Here is a 15,879-nt window from a genome sequence, read left to right on the forward strand (position 1 = left end):
TTTCAGGAGATATTGTACCTGCTTGGCTTCTCCCTCCATCCAGAGAGGGAACAACAAACAAATCCTTCCCCCCCAGTTCAGTTGCCAAGGATACATAAAGGTTGCTACCCTTCCCCCTATATTTATGACAGCATCTATCCACAAACATGATCTGCGGTTATCCGCATCCATAGATGTAGATATCCGTGGATATCTGCAGATTTGCATGGCTCTACACATGATCAGCTTTCCCTTCTAGCAATGCTACTTCTACTTGGCTTTTATCCAGTAATGCTGTTTCTGTGGCTCATAAGGCTGAGGTTTCTGGTGGAATGAATTTTCTGGCTGTGAAGTTTATTTTGGGAGGAAGGGTAGAAGAGGGTTACTTCTGCCTCTCGTTTTTCTCTTTTACATGTCTGACATCTTTATTGATGCTGTTTTCAAGCTATTTCCACATATAAAATCTCTTGTCAGTAACACTCTTAATGTACTGGCATTTTCTCAATTGAGCAGTATGTCAACATAGTTCTGATATGAGGCCAGTGCCAAACATCCATCCCACAAGCTGAAATAAACTTCAAAAACACTCGATTAAAGAAACTGATACATAAACGAAACAAATCACAATGCAATATAATTTAATATGTTTTCAAACAGTAAAAGCATTTCCTTAGAGGAGTTCAGATTTCCTGACACTCTGAGAAAGTTAAGTACTGCAAATTTAACAGTAAAGACACAGATAAACACATTTCCAAATGCAGAGTGTACCTGTTACTCAAACTGCAAAATCTCAATACTAGGTACACAATAAACAATGTCACAATAAGTTATTACAGTGTCATTAGTGAGACAGAGAAAATAGGCATATATGTTTCCAGCCCTGTGATTTTTCCTCACCATCTCCAGGCAAAAAAACACATACGTTTGCCTTACATTAAATTACAGAATATATTTTCAACCATAATTCATGGAAGTGCAGTCATGTAACTTGTGTGTGTTAATATAAAAATCCCGCCGAATTAATATCAATGAATTGCCTCGTAACTTTTGAAAGGTAATAAGCAACCCAGATGAAAAATATAACAATCCTATTAATATTTAATATTGAAATAAATCTCATGATATGTAGCTGATTTGTAATTAAACCATGTTTATATAAAATCAATTTTTGAATTTAGGGTTAAGTCCATATGCAAGGCCTATAAAGTTATAATGGTTTGAAAGATCAGTCTTCCTTAAAAAACAAATAGAAACTGTTTATTGTTCCTGATTTTCCAGACAATGTGATCTCTGTCATCAGGTACCACTCCCAAAGCTCCCCATTCCCGGCCAATGGGAGCTGTGGGGGGCGGTGGCTGCAGGCGAGGGCAGCGCACAGAGCCCTCTGCTCCCACACTCCCAGGGGCTGCAGGGACGTGGTGCCAGCTGCTTCCTGGACTGACGCAGGGCCCGTGGCGCCCTGGGGGCATCAATCCTGGGGGACAGATACAAAGCACTGACGGGCCGGATCTGGCCCACGGGCTGTAATTTGCCCACCCCGATGTAGAGCCTTGTTTTAAATTTAGGAGCAGTGGATCTGCCAATACATTTCCTTTGTCATCGGTGGTTTGCTTCTAATCAAAACTCTGCTTACATTATAGGAAGAAAAAGTCTTCCATTTTGGTAGAGTCTGTACTAAATTAATAACTGTCTGTTTCATGGTTGCTTGATATTGAGAACAGTTTTAATAGTCTTTTGGAAAAACATATCACCTGCCTTGCTATTTTCAGATATGCCAACCAAAATAGGTCCTTTGTCTTGCACTATGTCTTTATATTATGCAGCTGTTATACTGCAACTTTGTTTTTAGTCAGGCCTTTTATACAAGTTTATGTCAAGGGGACTTAAATGGCTATTTACCTTTTTGAAGCTTTGTCTTTTACAGGCCCAAAGTTTCAGGTTTCATTTGACCTTCATACTTGGAGAAGGCAATTTCTGTGCTCAGTTTAACATTTTGTTCAACAAGTGCATGCGTTCACACGCTGTTGACATTTAAATTAATTTCCTCTTGAAAATAATAACAATAATGGCTTGGCCAGAAGTGATGTTTTAGGAGAGCAGTGGTATTAACAAATCTCAGGAATACCAGAAAAAAGACAATATAAACAATTCTAGTGCTATTTAGCTGTGCTGAAGATTAAAAATAGTAAATCATCTGTCTACCTAAAATCCAGAGTATATTCAGCTGTATCTCTGGAGAATACATTTGAATAGATTCCCATGCTTAGGTGTGGCTAAAGTGTATTTTAATTGTGTTCTGCATCTGAGATTTGCGTTCTAATTTCCCATGAGTTTTAACTAAAATCTAGAGCATAATAAAAATACAGTCCTCTTTCTTGTCATATTTTGTAAGGCTGCAGATATCAGAGAGATACTTTTTTAAATTTTTTAGTTGTCTTCACTATTTACAGCAGTACAGTTTAACTGTACATACATCTAATAACAGACACGTGAACTGAAATTAGTTAAGTGTTTAGCTGTCTATACTACATGAAAGACTTGCCCTTAGAAAGATCTGGAAGGATCATGGAGGTGTCAAAAACAAATGGAATAATACAACTTTTCTGTAGGAGGAGCACCTTCAGCAATCCATAAGGGATTAAGTCCCTATCTGGGAAATAAAAGATACTGTCAAGATTACAGAACTAGATAGGCATTTTCCTCAAACACTTTATTGCTTTTGTTTCAATGATACTTAGAGCAACAAGCAATGACATTCAACAGCTAATGGAGACTGTCTTTTCACCAAAGCGAGAAAAGTGCTACATTTCTAACTAATGGATGTATGGGTCCAGACTTAAATCAAGCCCAAAGCAATAAAGTAGTAAAATTGGAAACATGTCACTTTCTACAGCATGATAGATGATCCTTGCCAAGAGAAGCCAATGGAACATTTTCCGTGGGACGGGGGTAAAATTAGTAATTTTGAACTAAACCTTATCTCTGAGCGACAGACAATCTTGGATATGAAATATGAAGGTATGATTTTGGAGCTGCATCGGGTAAAATAATCAGGATCCTACTCTTAATTCCAGAAGAAAGTTTTAGTGACTATGTTGGTAATGCATACTAACTACATTATTGATCCTGGTATTTAAGCTGTTTTGATCTACGGGGACATCCTTTTGGATGTACATATTAAACAACTAGTGTCCTCAAGGCTGAGTCTTGGGCCATAGTGAAATTTCTGGGAGAAAGACTATTTCTTCCCAGATTGTTGCCTATTACTGTACTGGGTATGTGTATAAGAAGTACAGTAATTCAGCAAGATACTCTTCTCACTTACATGTGCTGTAGGAAGAAGTGGCTGGATACAGTAGGAGATCTTCAGAGTAGCCTATGAGTCAATCCAGAATTGCCCCATTTAAAGTTATACACTCTCCTCTGATTAAGTCCTTGGTGCAAACTGAGCACCAGTGCTCTCAACAGCCAAAGATTTTGACTGTACTATTATTTTAGCTTTATTTCCAGGGGAAAGGAATTCACAAGAAGAAACAGGAATGCAGGAGGTACCATCTGGATAAATATTGAATACTGTATTATTATGGATTGAATTAGAACCGCTGTTGATGTATTAAATTTTTCTAACAAACTACACAAAAGATAGACTACTGTAATACATTCCTCATTGTGTATACACTGACACCATTTGGAAACAAGCTCGTTTAAGAGGAACTTTACTTTAACAGTGTATGAATGCTAGCACTCTGTGAGCTGCAGTAGCTTCCTGAGAATTTTCTGATAGAATTCAAGCTGGCAGTTTTAACCATTAAAGCCATAAATAACTCAAGACCTACTTACTAAGAGACTTACTGAAACCTGAGATCAGCACGGGGGGGGCTTGAGATGGAAGGAGGCAGGCATTTTTGTGTATTTGGTCAAGATGGTATTCTTAGAGATACGAAAATTACCTGTAATTCTGCTTCTCTGATGATATCTTTTAACTTGATTCCTTCTCAACCATAGTGGAAGACAAACATTTTGATGACTTATTTTGGACATAAATTATGTGTAGTGTTTAAGGAGCTATTTGTTTCTCACTCCAAGAAATAACAGAGAGCATTGAGATACTAGGAGTTGGCTTGTGCATTAAAAATATGTATGGGTTCTTCAGGGGCCTCAAACCATTGAAACAGGGAGTTCCTGCTTGTCTCACATGATAGCAGAAGACCCAAGAATAGGAACCCTGTCATATTATATCTTCAGAAAAATTAGAACAACAAATAGGTGATTTTCCTTTCCTTGTCTGGTCTTTTCCTGCATTTCCTATAATATTTGGTATGTTTGAACAAGATCTCTCTTTTAATGTCACACTTCTCCTTGAGCCTGCAGTGAAAGCTGTATACTGTTTGTGACATTGGTTTGTTGCTATGGTGATGATTGTGACATCACAACTTCAACATCATAACTTCACTGCAGTGTTCAGTAGGTGAGAAAGTGAGCTGAGGAAAACCAAGCTCTTGTTTTAAACACTCCCACCATCCATTATGAGCAAGTGTGTCAAGAAATATCATGGAAAAACAACTGTAAGGTAATTGTGTTTTTGTGTAGCCGATATATTTGAAAGTTTTCTCCACTAACAGAGTCTTTCGGTTTATGTGTTTCAATTGATGTAAAATACCCAAGTGTAGGTTTAAGATTTACAGGATAAAAAATCACAAGAGAGTTGCTGATACCAATTTAAAAATTAAGTGTTAAACATCTGTCATTTGGTTCAAAACAAAATCAGTTCAGTGTCCTGAATATGAGATCTTCATGTTTGGAATTACTGTTAGCAAAAGAGACAAAAGTACATAATACAATTATTTTTTGTCTAAAGGAGGATGATATTTCTATTTAGTGGGACAGAACAGTAGGATTTATGTACAATATTTCTGTCAACACTTTTCAGATGTCTCAATATTTTAATAATTTCCTACTCTGGTATATCTCTCCAGTGGCTAATTTATACAAATAGGAATTGAATGAGGTTTTGCTTTCATCACAAAACAAAATAAAACACAATCCAGACATGGTAATCCAGAATAAATATTCACTTGTTAGGTATAATCTTGTGGATCTGATTGTGTCCATTGCAGGATACACAGTATTATGACTTATCTAACCCAATTGAATAAAGAAAAGATAAAAATTTCTAACCAATTCTTCCTGGATATCTAATTGTCACTTCCACTTATACTATACTGAATCTATGCACTACTGCTTCTTTTATAGATCTGACTGAATAAATAGTTGCCAGATATTTTTCCCTCAGGGTTCCTCAGAATGGTCCTCTTATTTTTCCCAAAAAGAAAAGGAGTACTTGTGGCACCTTAGAGACTAACCAATTTATTTGAGCATGAGCTTTCGTGAGCTACAGCTCACTTCATCAGATGTATACCGTGGAAACTGCAGCAGACTTTATATACACACAGAGAATATGAAACAATACCTCCTCCCACCCCACTGTCCTGCTGGTAATAGCTTATCTAAAGTGATCAACAGGTGGGGCATTTCCAGCACAAATCCAGGTTTTCTCACCATTTTTCCCAGTTTCTCTTCTCATCTTCAGTTCCCCTTGTTTTAATGTTCCTTCCACTCCCCTTCCCCATATGGAAGGGCTGGATAGGTCTCTTCCTGGAATCAGCAGCGCAAGCTAGTATCTGGACATAATGGGTTGCTAGAGAATGAGGCTTTGATTTCCTTACTCAGTGCTGGGAGTATTGCTTACACGCTGCATCTAGTCCTTGCTAGCCAAGAGAGTGAGCTTGATTCCTAATTTACAGGTCATGCATGGCAACACACTGTGATGCTAGGATACTGTTGGGTTGCTCTTTTGTCAGATATTTTAAAGAGCTGAAATTGGGAGTTGAGGAGAAAAATAATTTAATAGAGTTGAAATAAATATCCCTTCTTCAGGTCTGAATTCATTTCCTTGCACTATATTATTTATTTTTAGACAAATGACCATGGAAATGGTTGAATCGCAACAGGATGGAAGTGCAACAGATTCTGTGGCAGAGAGCGATGCTGTTTGCATACAAAATCAGCCAGGCCAAAGTCAGATTCCCCCCATAGCTCAGGTAATTTGACATACAGGAAGCTAAGAAAAACAAAAATGATCATTTATAATTGTTACTTGCTTTTGGGTGAACATGATACTTTTCTACAGTTCATCATTAAATCCCCCTATCCTGTATCAGTCTTTTGTTCTTGGAGTAGTGATTTCATATTAAAAACAATAAAGATATAGTCCCAAACGATGACTGCTATGTTATGGACATAGCAGAATAAGGGCCACAGGTAGTACAGCACATTATTACAGGTTTCAGAGTAACAGCCGTGTTAGTCTGTATTCGCAAAGAGAAAAGGAGTACTTGTGGCACCTTAGAGACTAACCAATTTATTTGAGCATGAGCTTTCGTGAGCTACAGCTCACTTCATCGGATGCATACTGTGGAAAGCGTAGAAGATCTTTTTATACACACAAAGCATGAAAAAATACCTCCCCCCACCCCACTCTCCTGCTGGTAATAGCTTATCTAAAGTGATCAATCTCCTTACAATGTGTATAATCAAGGTGGGCCATTTCCAGCACAAATCCAGGGTTTAACAAGAACGTCTGGGGAGGGGGTAGGAAAAAACAAGGGGAAATAGGTTACCTTGCATAATGACTTAGCCACTCCCAGTCTCTATTCAAGCCTAAGTTAATTGTATCCAATTTGCAAATGAATTCCAATTCAACAGTCTCTCGCTGGAGTCTGGATTGACCAGAGAGATTGAAGTGTTCTCCGACTGGTTTATGAATGTTATAATTCTATCAGAGGCTCGTTCACCTGCACATCCACCAATGTGATATATGCCATCATGTGCCAGCAATGCCCCTCTGCCGTGTACATTGGTCAAACTGGACAGTCTCTATGTAAAAGAATAAATGGACACAAATCAGATGTCAAGAATTATAACATTCATAAACCAGTCGGAGAACACTTCAGTCTCTCTGGTCACGCGATTACAGACATGAAAGTTGCGATATTACAACAAAAAAACTTCAAATCCAGACTCCAGCGAGAGACTGTTGAATTGGAATTCATTTGCAAATTGGATACAATTAACTTAGGCTTGAATAGAGACTGGGAGTGGCTAAGTCATTATGCAAGGTAACCTATTTCCCCTTGTTTTTTCCTACCCCCCCACCCCCCGACTTTTTTGTTAAACCCTGGATTTGTGCTGGAAATGGCCCACCTTGATTATCATACACATTGTAAGGAGATTGATCACTTTAGATAAGCTATTACCAGCAGGAGAGTGGGGTGGGGGGAGGTATTTTTTCATGCTTTGTGTGTATAAAAAGATCTTCTACACTTTCCACAGTATGCATCCGATGAAGTGAGCTGTAGCTCACAAAAGCTCATGCTCAAATAAATTGGTCAGTCTCTAAGGTGCCACAAGTACTCCTTTTCTTACAGCACATTATTGTAAGTCATTCACAGAAGTAACACTTCAAGAGTTTCTCAGGATAGCACTGTAATGGAAGCCAGTAGGCTGTCTTTCCATGTTCTTGGAAGTACTGCTATCCAGTAGTTAACTGATAACGGTGTCCTATTAAGTTGAGGCAGCTACAGGATTAGAGGGAGGAGATGAACCTCATGTATCCTAGAATTTGGAGATGCTTGATTTAGCAATTTACGATAATGGGTGAAGATAATTTTTGTTTTTTTCCCCCAGTCTTCTTGTTTACTCAAAATGAGTCCAATTCTGCAGGCAAAACATCTTAGAATCATTGCTTATGTTTCTTCCCTATGCACTTGATGGCACTTTCTGGATTTTTTTTATTTTTTAAAAAACTTTAGATATTCTCTGGAAAAGTGTTTTGCTGATTAATAGAATGGAGGTGACAATTAAAAAAATCAAACTTTAGTTTGATATATTAGGTGAGCTCCATAAAAGCTTCAGGTTTTTCTCTATGATCTTCATTTAAAGGAAATTGCTACTAACATTCCAGTATGCTGGTCAGTATTTATATCCTGATCCTTTGGAATACTACAGTACTTCAGTGCCATTCAACTCCTATGGCTTTCCATCACATGTTTATTTTTAATCCAGACAATGCTTCTGAGATGCCTATTTTATCCAAATACAGTTTATTGGCATAACCCCTGTGTGAGCAGGATGCATTCCTGTGTTAGTCTCTGGCTCCCTGTGGACTGTGCCAACTGCTCTGCCGTAGTACCTACTCAAGTGACCTGTCCTTTTTGTGTGCTTATCAGGTTAGTGCTTGTGATATTGTGAAAGGACTCAGATTGGCAGCACCCAGAAGGGTGTTGTATCTGTTTCTCCATAGAAATTGTGTATCAGCTGCAATCCAAACTTCTCCATATTGCCCATGCAGTTTACACACACACCAGACGCACCCATTCATCCCTGTTCTCTTCAATCTTGACTTGGAAAGTCAGGTATAAAGGTTAGAAGGTAGTTCTTTCTGAAAACTCATCCTATTTTTGGCCTTCTCTACTTTAACTAATAAAGGTCCTATTTGTGGTAGTGATTTCTGTGACATGTACACAGTGACAGGGTTGGGCCAGATGACTATAGGAGAGTAATAGAAGGCAGATATATTAGCCCCAGGCTAAGTAGTTCCCTTTTCCCTGAGTAAGGTAACAGGGAAGGTTCCAGAACAATCAGGAACCTTCTGGAGACAATTAAGACAGGCTGATGAGAACACCTGCAGCCAATCAAGAAGCTGCTAGAATCAATTAAGGCAGGCTAATCAGGGCACCTGGGTTTTAAAAAGGAGCTCACTTCAGTTTGTGGTGTGCGTGTGAGGAGCTGGGAGCAAGAGGCACTAGGAGCTGAGAGTGAGAACGCGGACTGTTGGAGGACTGAGGTGTACAAGCATTATCAGACACCAGGAGGAAGGTCCTATGGTGAGGATAAAGAAGGTGTTGGGAGGAGGCCAGGGAGTTGTAGCTTTCGCACAGCTGCTCCAGGAGGCACTCTAGACAGTTGCATTCCACAGGGCTCTGGGCTGGAACCCGGAGTAGAGGGCAGGCCCAGTTTCCCCGCAAATCCTCCCAACTGCTGGTCAGACACAGGAGTCGTCGATCTGGACTGTGAATTCAGAAAAACGGCCAAGCTGAGGGCTGCCGTGAAGCTCCCAGGCGAACAAATCTGCCAATAAGTGCAAGACCCACCAAGGTAGAGCAGGAACTTTGTCACAACACCTATGAATTAAAAACTGAATTGAGACTACCCACTAAATATAGGGCATTGTTTTGGGGTGGTGGCTGCACCCATATGCCTCCTGCTGGCTGAGCGTGGCACTATAGGTTCTTCCTACCTCAATTTCCCGTAAGAATGCCACACAGTCCAAAAGAATGAAAAACAAAGTTCCCCTGTTGTGGTTCTACTTTATTAAATCGAAATATATTTGAAATAGAAAGTCTCTCCTATTGAGTTTGGGGTTTACACAGCCCTCCTCTGTGGGGCTTGTGGTTCTCTGGGTCCGGTCCGGTCTCTACCTTAATCTGCTGCAGCACTCACCTGCAGCCACTTTTGTCCAGCCAGCTGCAGCCCCTCAGACTCCTGGCATTATTCCCTTTCCCTTTTCATTGTTATCATCCCTTCTCCTCCTCCTCCTCCTGCTGCTGAGGAGCTATTCTCTCTGAGAACACCCCATCCAGATTCCTTGCTCTGGTGTGCTCTCCTGAGAGCTACTCTTCTCAGGCACTTCCTGTTTTCTAGAGCCCAACTGAGTGCTAGTAACCCTTAATGAGGCACATTAGCTAAACAACTGGCAATAAGTCACTTAAGGATTTAGTTGGATCCCGGTGGGTATAAGTTGGCTCATTTTTTGTTACAGGAGTTTGTCACAGGTAGGTGGGTCCCTGATTCCCTCTTAAAGGATCAGTCCTGTGACAGGCACCACATAGGCTTCAATTGGTAATTACTTCAATTGGTACATTACCAGCCAGTGAAAGTCACCAGATCCCTAGACATGAATTTGGGTGAAGTCCTGGTTATGGAAACTAGATGGCTAACATAGTCTCTCTCCTACTTCCAGCTCTTTCTGGGTACTAGCTTGTCTGTATTTTCACTGAGCCTTATTTACATCCAGGGAAGTTATGCCCCATACTTTAAGTGTCCACTGGGTCTTAAGTTATCTATATATCACCAAATCTGTTCACAGTTTCTTTCTTCTTTGGGGGCATATGCATATGAGATCAGGAATCTGTCCATCACAGTTCAGAATTTGACTCCAGTGTGACTGTGTTTCAGAATTGCTGTGACCTGGCAGATGTTCGTCCACCAGGAGATATAATATGCCTTCTGATGGTCTTCATCTTAACATTTTGTAAAGCTGCTACTTGAGGCTCTATGTGGGATTTAAACCGTTTTTTCCCCATTCAAATGAAGCCTGATTTGGGAGAATGAGGTTGCAATCCTGTCATGGGGACTGTCCTCCAGCACACACCCTTGTGGCTCCTCACCTCTCTGCTGGTGTATCTCACTCAGCGCTTCCTGGGTTCTTTCAATCAATTACCCAACTAGATTTGTTCAAAACATGTAGCCCCTTTCTGGGGTCTGCTTTATTGAGTGTTTATTAAGTCTACAGTGTAACTCACTCAGTCATCCCAGTTCACACTCACTTTTGGTCTCTTTAAAAATCCTTGTAATCATTCTTGCTCCTTCTGGGAGCTGGGGTAGTACTCTAAGGGTATGTCTACACTGGCAGAGTTATAGCGCCGGCAGTTACAGCACCGCTCAGAGAGCGCTGACGGGAAACCGCTGTTGTGTGTTCACACTGTCAGGTTCCTGCGCAATAGTGTGTTCACATTTGCGGCACTTGCAGCGGTATTCGGAGTGGTGCACTCTGGGCAGCTATCCCACAGAACACCTCTTCCTCTTCAGCTGCTAATAGTTGTGGGAAGGCGGAGAGGGTCATGGGGCATCCTGAGTCCTGTCCCAGTGCCCCGTGATGCATTGCTTTGCATCCCAGCAATCCCTGTGCTTCTGTCTGCATTTGGCGCCATCTTTCAACGGTTTGTGTACTGCGCTCCCTGCCTTTTCGGGCTGCAGGAATGTATCCCAAACTGTTGACCAGTATGCTGCTCACTCTGACCAACACGTCACGCATGGCAGTGGAGTTATTCCTTAAACTACAAAGGCAAGAGGAGTGTGACTGATCTCGCCACGCTTCCTAGCTACAACATGAGATTGCTTGTAGCTTTCACGGAGGTGCTGACCACAGTGGAATGCCGCTTTTGGGCTCGGGAAACAAGCACTGAGTGGTGGGATCACATAATGATGCATGTCTGGGATGACGAGCAGTGGCTGCAGAACTTTTGGATGAGGAAAGCCACATTCATGGGACAGTGTGATGAGCTTGCCCCAGCCCTGCAGCGCAAGGATATGAGAATGAGAGCTGCCTTTCCGTTGGAGAAGCGCGTGGCGATTGCTCTGTGGAAGCTGGCTACTCCAGACTGCTACCAATCAGTCACTAACCAGTTCAGAGTGGGAAAGTCTACCATTGGACCTGTGCTGACGGAAGTCTGCAGGGCCATTAATTGCATCCTGCTCTGAAAGACCGTGACTCTGGGCAACGCGCTTGACATTGTAGATGGCTTTGCACAAATGGGCTTCCCCAACTGTGTAGGGGCGATAGATGGCACACATATTTCAATTCTGGCACCAGACCACCTATCCACAGAGTTCATTAATTGCAAGGGGTATTTCTCAATGGTTCTCCAGGTGCTTGTGGATCACCATGGGCGTTTCACAGACATTAACGCAGGCTGGTCCAAAAAGGTGCATGATGCACGCATCGTTTGGAACACTGGCATGTTCAGGAAGCTGCAAGCAGGGACTTTCTTCCCGGACCAGAAGATCACCGTAGGTGAAGTCGAAATGCCCATTGTGATCCTGAGAGATTCCTTCTAAGCCTTAATGCCGTGGCTTATGAAGTCATACATGGGGCAACTTGACAGCAGCAAGGAGCAGTTCAACAACAGGCTGAGCAAGTGCAGAATTACTGTTGGGTGTCCTTTTGGCTGTTTAAAGGCCCACTGGCGCTGCCTCTATGGGAAGCTGGACCTGGCCGATGACAATATTCCTATGCTTATAGCCACATGCTGTACGCTCCATAATATTTGTGAAGGGAAGGGTGAAAATTTCACTCAGGGCAGGAGCGCAGAGGCTCAGTGCCTGGAGGCTGAGTTTGAGCAGCCAGAGACCACGGCTATTAGAAGGGTGCAGCACGGGGTCATAAGGATCAAGGATGCCTTGAGGCAGCAATTTGACACTGAAAGCCACTAATATTTGTTGCTATGTTTGGGAGTGCAGTGCCTGTAATGCTTGGAGATAATTGGTGCAGACAATGCAATATGTGGGCTTAATATAATTGTATGTTGCTTTGCAGGGCTCTTTTTGCTTTCAATTAATAGAATAAAGATTGCTTTCAAACCAACACAATTTTTTATTAAAAAGCAACAACTGGAGGAGAGAGTCAAACAAACAAAAAAGTCAGCAGTGAGAGGGATGCGGGAAGGGAAGGTCCCAGGAGGAGGTGGGGTCCTGGGATGGCTAAAGATTTGTGTATGTCCAGGGATCAGATCCAGCCTTCTCCTTTGGAGTACAGTGCAGCAGGTACAGTACTTCAGCAGGGCCAAACTGAAGAGTTAAGGGTGTTGAGTGCAGTGTGTACTGGGAATCCACAGTTCTGGCCTGTGAGGAGGAAGGAATGGAATGCTGTGGGTAGAGACTGGAGCCAGAACGTTGATAAGAGTGTGTTGGCGGTATCTGGAGGACACATGGGAAAGAGTTTTGCGACAGCAGCTGCAGGGGAGGACGGGAGCGGAGAGCTCTGCTCGGTTTGCAGAGCTAGTATTGCCTGGAGTGTCTCTGCTTGGCACTCCATAACCTTTAAGAGCCGCTCCATGGCTTCATTCTGGCATGCCGCGTTCTCCTTTCGGTTCCTCTTCTTGCTGTCCCGCCACTCCTTCAATTCCTGTTTCTCGGCGGCGGAGTGCATCATAACATCATGCAGAAAGTCTCTTTAGTTCTTCTTGGCCGCTTTCTAATTCTGTGCAGCAGTTCAGTCGCTGATAATAAAGAAGGAGGCTGGGCTCCCAAGGTCATCTCTGTGAAGTTTAAATGCAACATTGTGCAGAAACCGTATTGTTTGCAACACGGAGAACACTGAATCAGTAATTTAAAATACAGCCAGTACTCTCACACCTGTCACTAACTGGCTGACCCTAGGCAAGCACACATGAGCCACAAGACCCCCAAAATGGTAAGTAGCTGCAGGGGCAAGGTAAATCACTCTTCCCAGACCCTGCTGTACACTGGGCACGTGGCTCTTGGGGAGAGCCAGCACTGTAGGTGAGGCCTGATAATCATTCCTGTCCCCACACTTTCCATAGGATGTGATCATTATGGAAGATATCTCGCTGCTGAGGGTGAGCAGGGAATCAAGGGAGAGTCTTCTCCAAGACTGTGGCTTCTGCCCTGGCCCCTAAGTGGCTTGCCTGTGTGAAGCAATGGTTCCTCCCCCTCACCACCTATAATGGCACAGTGGTGCGGGAAAGTTACCATTAATGGGGCAAGAAACAAAGCAGCTCTGCCGAGGAACTTGTGGCAGCGGGTTGCTCAGTATCTCCACGAGAGTTTCCTGGAGATCTCTGAGGGAGATTCCTATGAAGTGAGGGAGTCTATCAACAGCGTGTTCCGCTGCTCAAAATAGGCATGCGGGGGGAGACAAGCCTGATTTCTGCAACCCTTCTGCCCCCAACAACTCGCTTCAGCGATTTCCCATATCAAATCCACTTACCAGGGGCCTCCTTTCCTGTTTGCACTTCACCAACATCTGACAGCTGTGACTGGCTGGCCTCCTTCGGGGTAGAAAAGAGCTCCTGGCTGCATCTCTGACCTCCAAGTCATTCTCTGCCTCTGGGTCCCCCTCCCCCTCCACATCTTTGTCCAAGATTTCCTCCTCCTGGCTCGGTCCAATCTCAACTGGCATGCGAGCCACCGAAGTATCCACAGTGGTCTTCGCAGTGGACGTGGGATCGCTGCCGAGTATCGCGTCCAGCTCTTTGTAGAATTGGCAACTCGTGGGCGCACCACCAGAGCGTCAGTTTGCCTCCTGCGCCTTGTGGTAGGCGTTCTGCAGCTCCTTCACTTTGACCCTGCACTGCAGTGTGTCCTGGTCAGTGTCCCTTTCTGTCATGCATTGTGAAATCTGTCCGTAGGTATCATAATTCCTATGGCTGGAACACAGCTGGGACTGGACAGCCTCCTCTCCTCTCCAGCAGCTCGGCATTGCTCTAAGCAGGGGATCGCCTAGTGCATGGAGCAGGCATAGCCACCTGGAAAAATGCGCTGAGACCACTGCATGCATCACCGAGCAAACAGGAAGGGACTTTCAAAATTCCAAAGTAATTTAATGGGGTGAGGATGACCGTTGGTCACCTGAGGGCAGAGAAGTAGTGTTCAAACTGATGACCAGAGAGGCGAGAACAGGCATTTTGGGACATCTCTTGGAGGCCATTTGCAGCGCTGTAATCGACCAGGGTGTCTACAGTGGCACCGCAGCCCTGTACCCCCAGCGCAGAAAGCTGTACGCCTCTCGTCGGGGTTTTTTTTTTAAAAGCGCTGCTGCTGCGCAGTTTCTACGCACTAAGTGGCTTGGCACTGTGTACACCTTGGGAGTTACAGTGCAGAAAGCTGCTTTACTGTGCAGAAACTTGCCTGTGTAGGCAGGGCCTAAGGTTGGGTCTACAGTACAATCCAGGGGTGTGATTGCCCTGCTTGGGTACACTCTGACTGAGCTAGTATGAGTATCAATAGCAGTGTAGCCAGGGTATCACAGCAGCAGAGTCCTACCCATCAATTTCAGGTGGGTTTCTGCTCAGCAAGCTTAGCTAAGCCTCTACTACCATGGCTATGCTGCTGTGTATACTCATGCTAGCTTGATGAGAGCTAGCACAAGTAGGTGTACACGAACAGGGGAATCACACCTCTAGCTCATAGTGTAGTGGTAGCCTAAATGGTAACCCTCTTTTAAGACAGAAGTCACTATATCTCCTCCCCAAAATTGGATTGAAACTTAGGCAGTCTCTCTGTTTCTCCTTAAGGTAGGCGTCTCCAGTTCTCCTCCCTGGAGCTGGGTTGTAATTTAGGCCTTCTATAGAACCTTAGCCAGTTTCTCCTCCAGCTGGCCCCTTTCTCCCAATTAGTCCTCGGACTTGGAGGGTTCAGTAGGCAGCCTTCTACTGCTGGCGTCTACCCTGCTGAGGGGTGGAGGTAGCATATATGCCAGTCTCCTTCTTCCAGCTCATCCCCAGTAGGTTGCCTCACCCACTCTGCAAGTTCACTAGTCCTGGACCCTTAAAGAAACAGTTACTGACTTTCTCCCACATTTTGTTTATTGCCAGGACTTCTTCCTCTCCAGCAATACCTCTTATTTCCTAGATCCTTGCATACCCCCAAACCTCTCAAAACATTAAAGGACCATGCCATATAATTGGGTGGTGGGCTGACCCTTTGGCACCACTGCCCTTAAAGGGCAGACTAACCTGTCACAAGTCCCTTCTAATACTCTCTGGACCTGGTATCCAGAGCTGTTGTTCATTTTAGCAGTTCTGAAGTTCTTGTTCACCTAGAACATCTGTGCCCTTTTTTGGGGTGGTACTGTTACCAAACTTCTACAAATGAAAATATGTGGACTACCTCAACGTGACAGAAGTTATATTTCCACAACTATAATTATTAGGCCAGGTCTACACTATAAACTTACATCTGTATAACTGTGTCTCTCAGGGTTGTGAAAAATCCACACCTCTGAACAATGCAGTTATACTGACCTAAGCCACTATGCAG

General features: G+C 43.3%; 1 protein-coding gene across 3 annotated transcripts in view; it reads left to right on the forward strand.

Annotated features, from left to right (window-relative positions):
* Positions 1-15,879, forward strand: part of CREM (cAMP responsive element modulator) — an 80,738-nt gene that overhangs the window by 5,696 nt on the left and 59,163 nt on the right. For all 3 annotated transcript variants that reach the window (XR_007354902.2, XM_048837708.2, XM_048837707.2), the window contains exon 2: positions 5,957-6,080. Coding sequence is in view for 2 of the 3 variants with exons in the window: in XM_048837708.2 (XP_048693665.1) it covers positions 5,961-6,080 (120 nt within the window). In the remaining variant the exon portion in view is untranslated. The remainder of the gene's footprint in view (positions 1-5,956; positions 6,081-15,879) is intronic.

Source organism: Caretta caretta, chromosome 2 (assembly GCF_965140235.1).
Source record: "Caretta caretta isolate rCarCar2 chromosome 2, rCarCar1.hap1, whole genome shotgun sequence".
Taxonomy (NCBI): Eukaryota; Metazoa; Chordata; order Testudines; family Cheloniidae; genus Caretta; species Caretta caretta.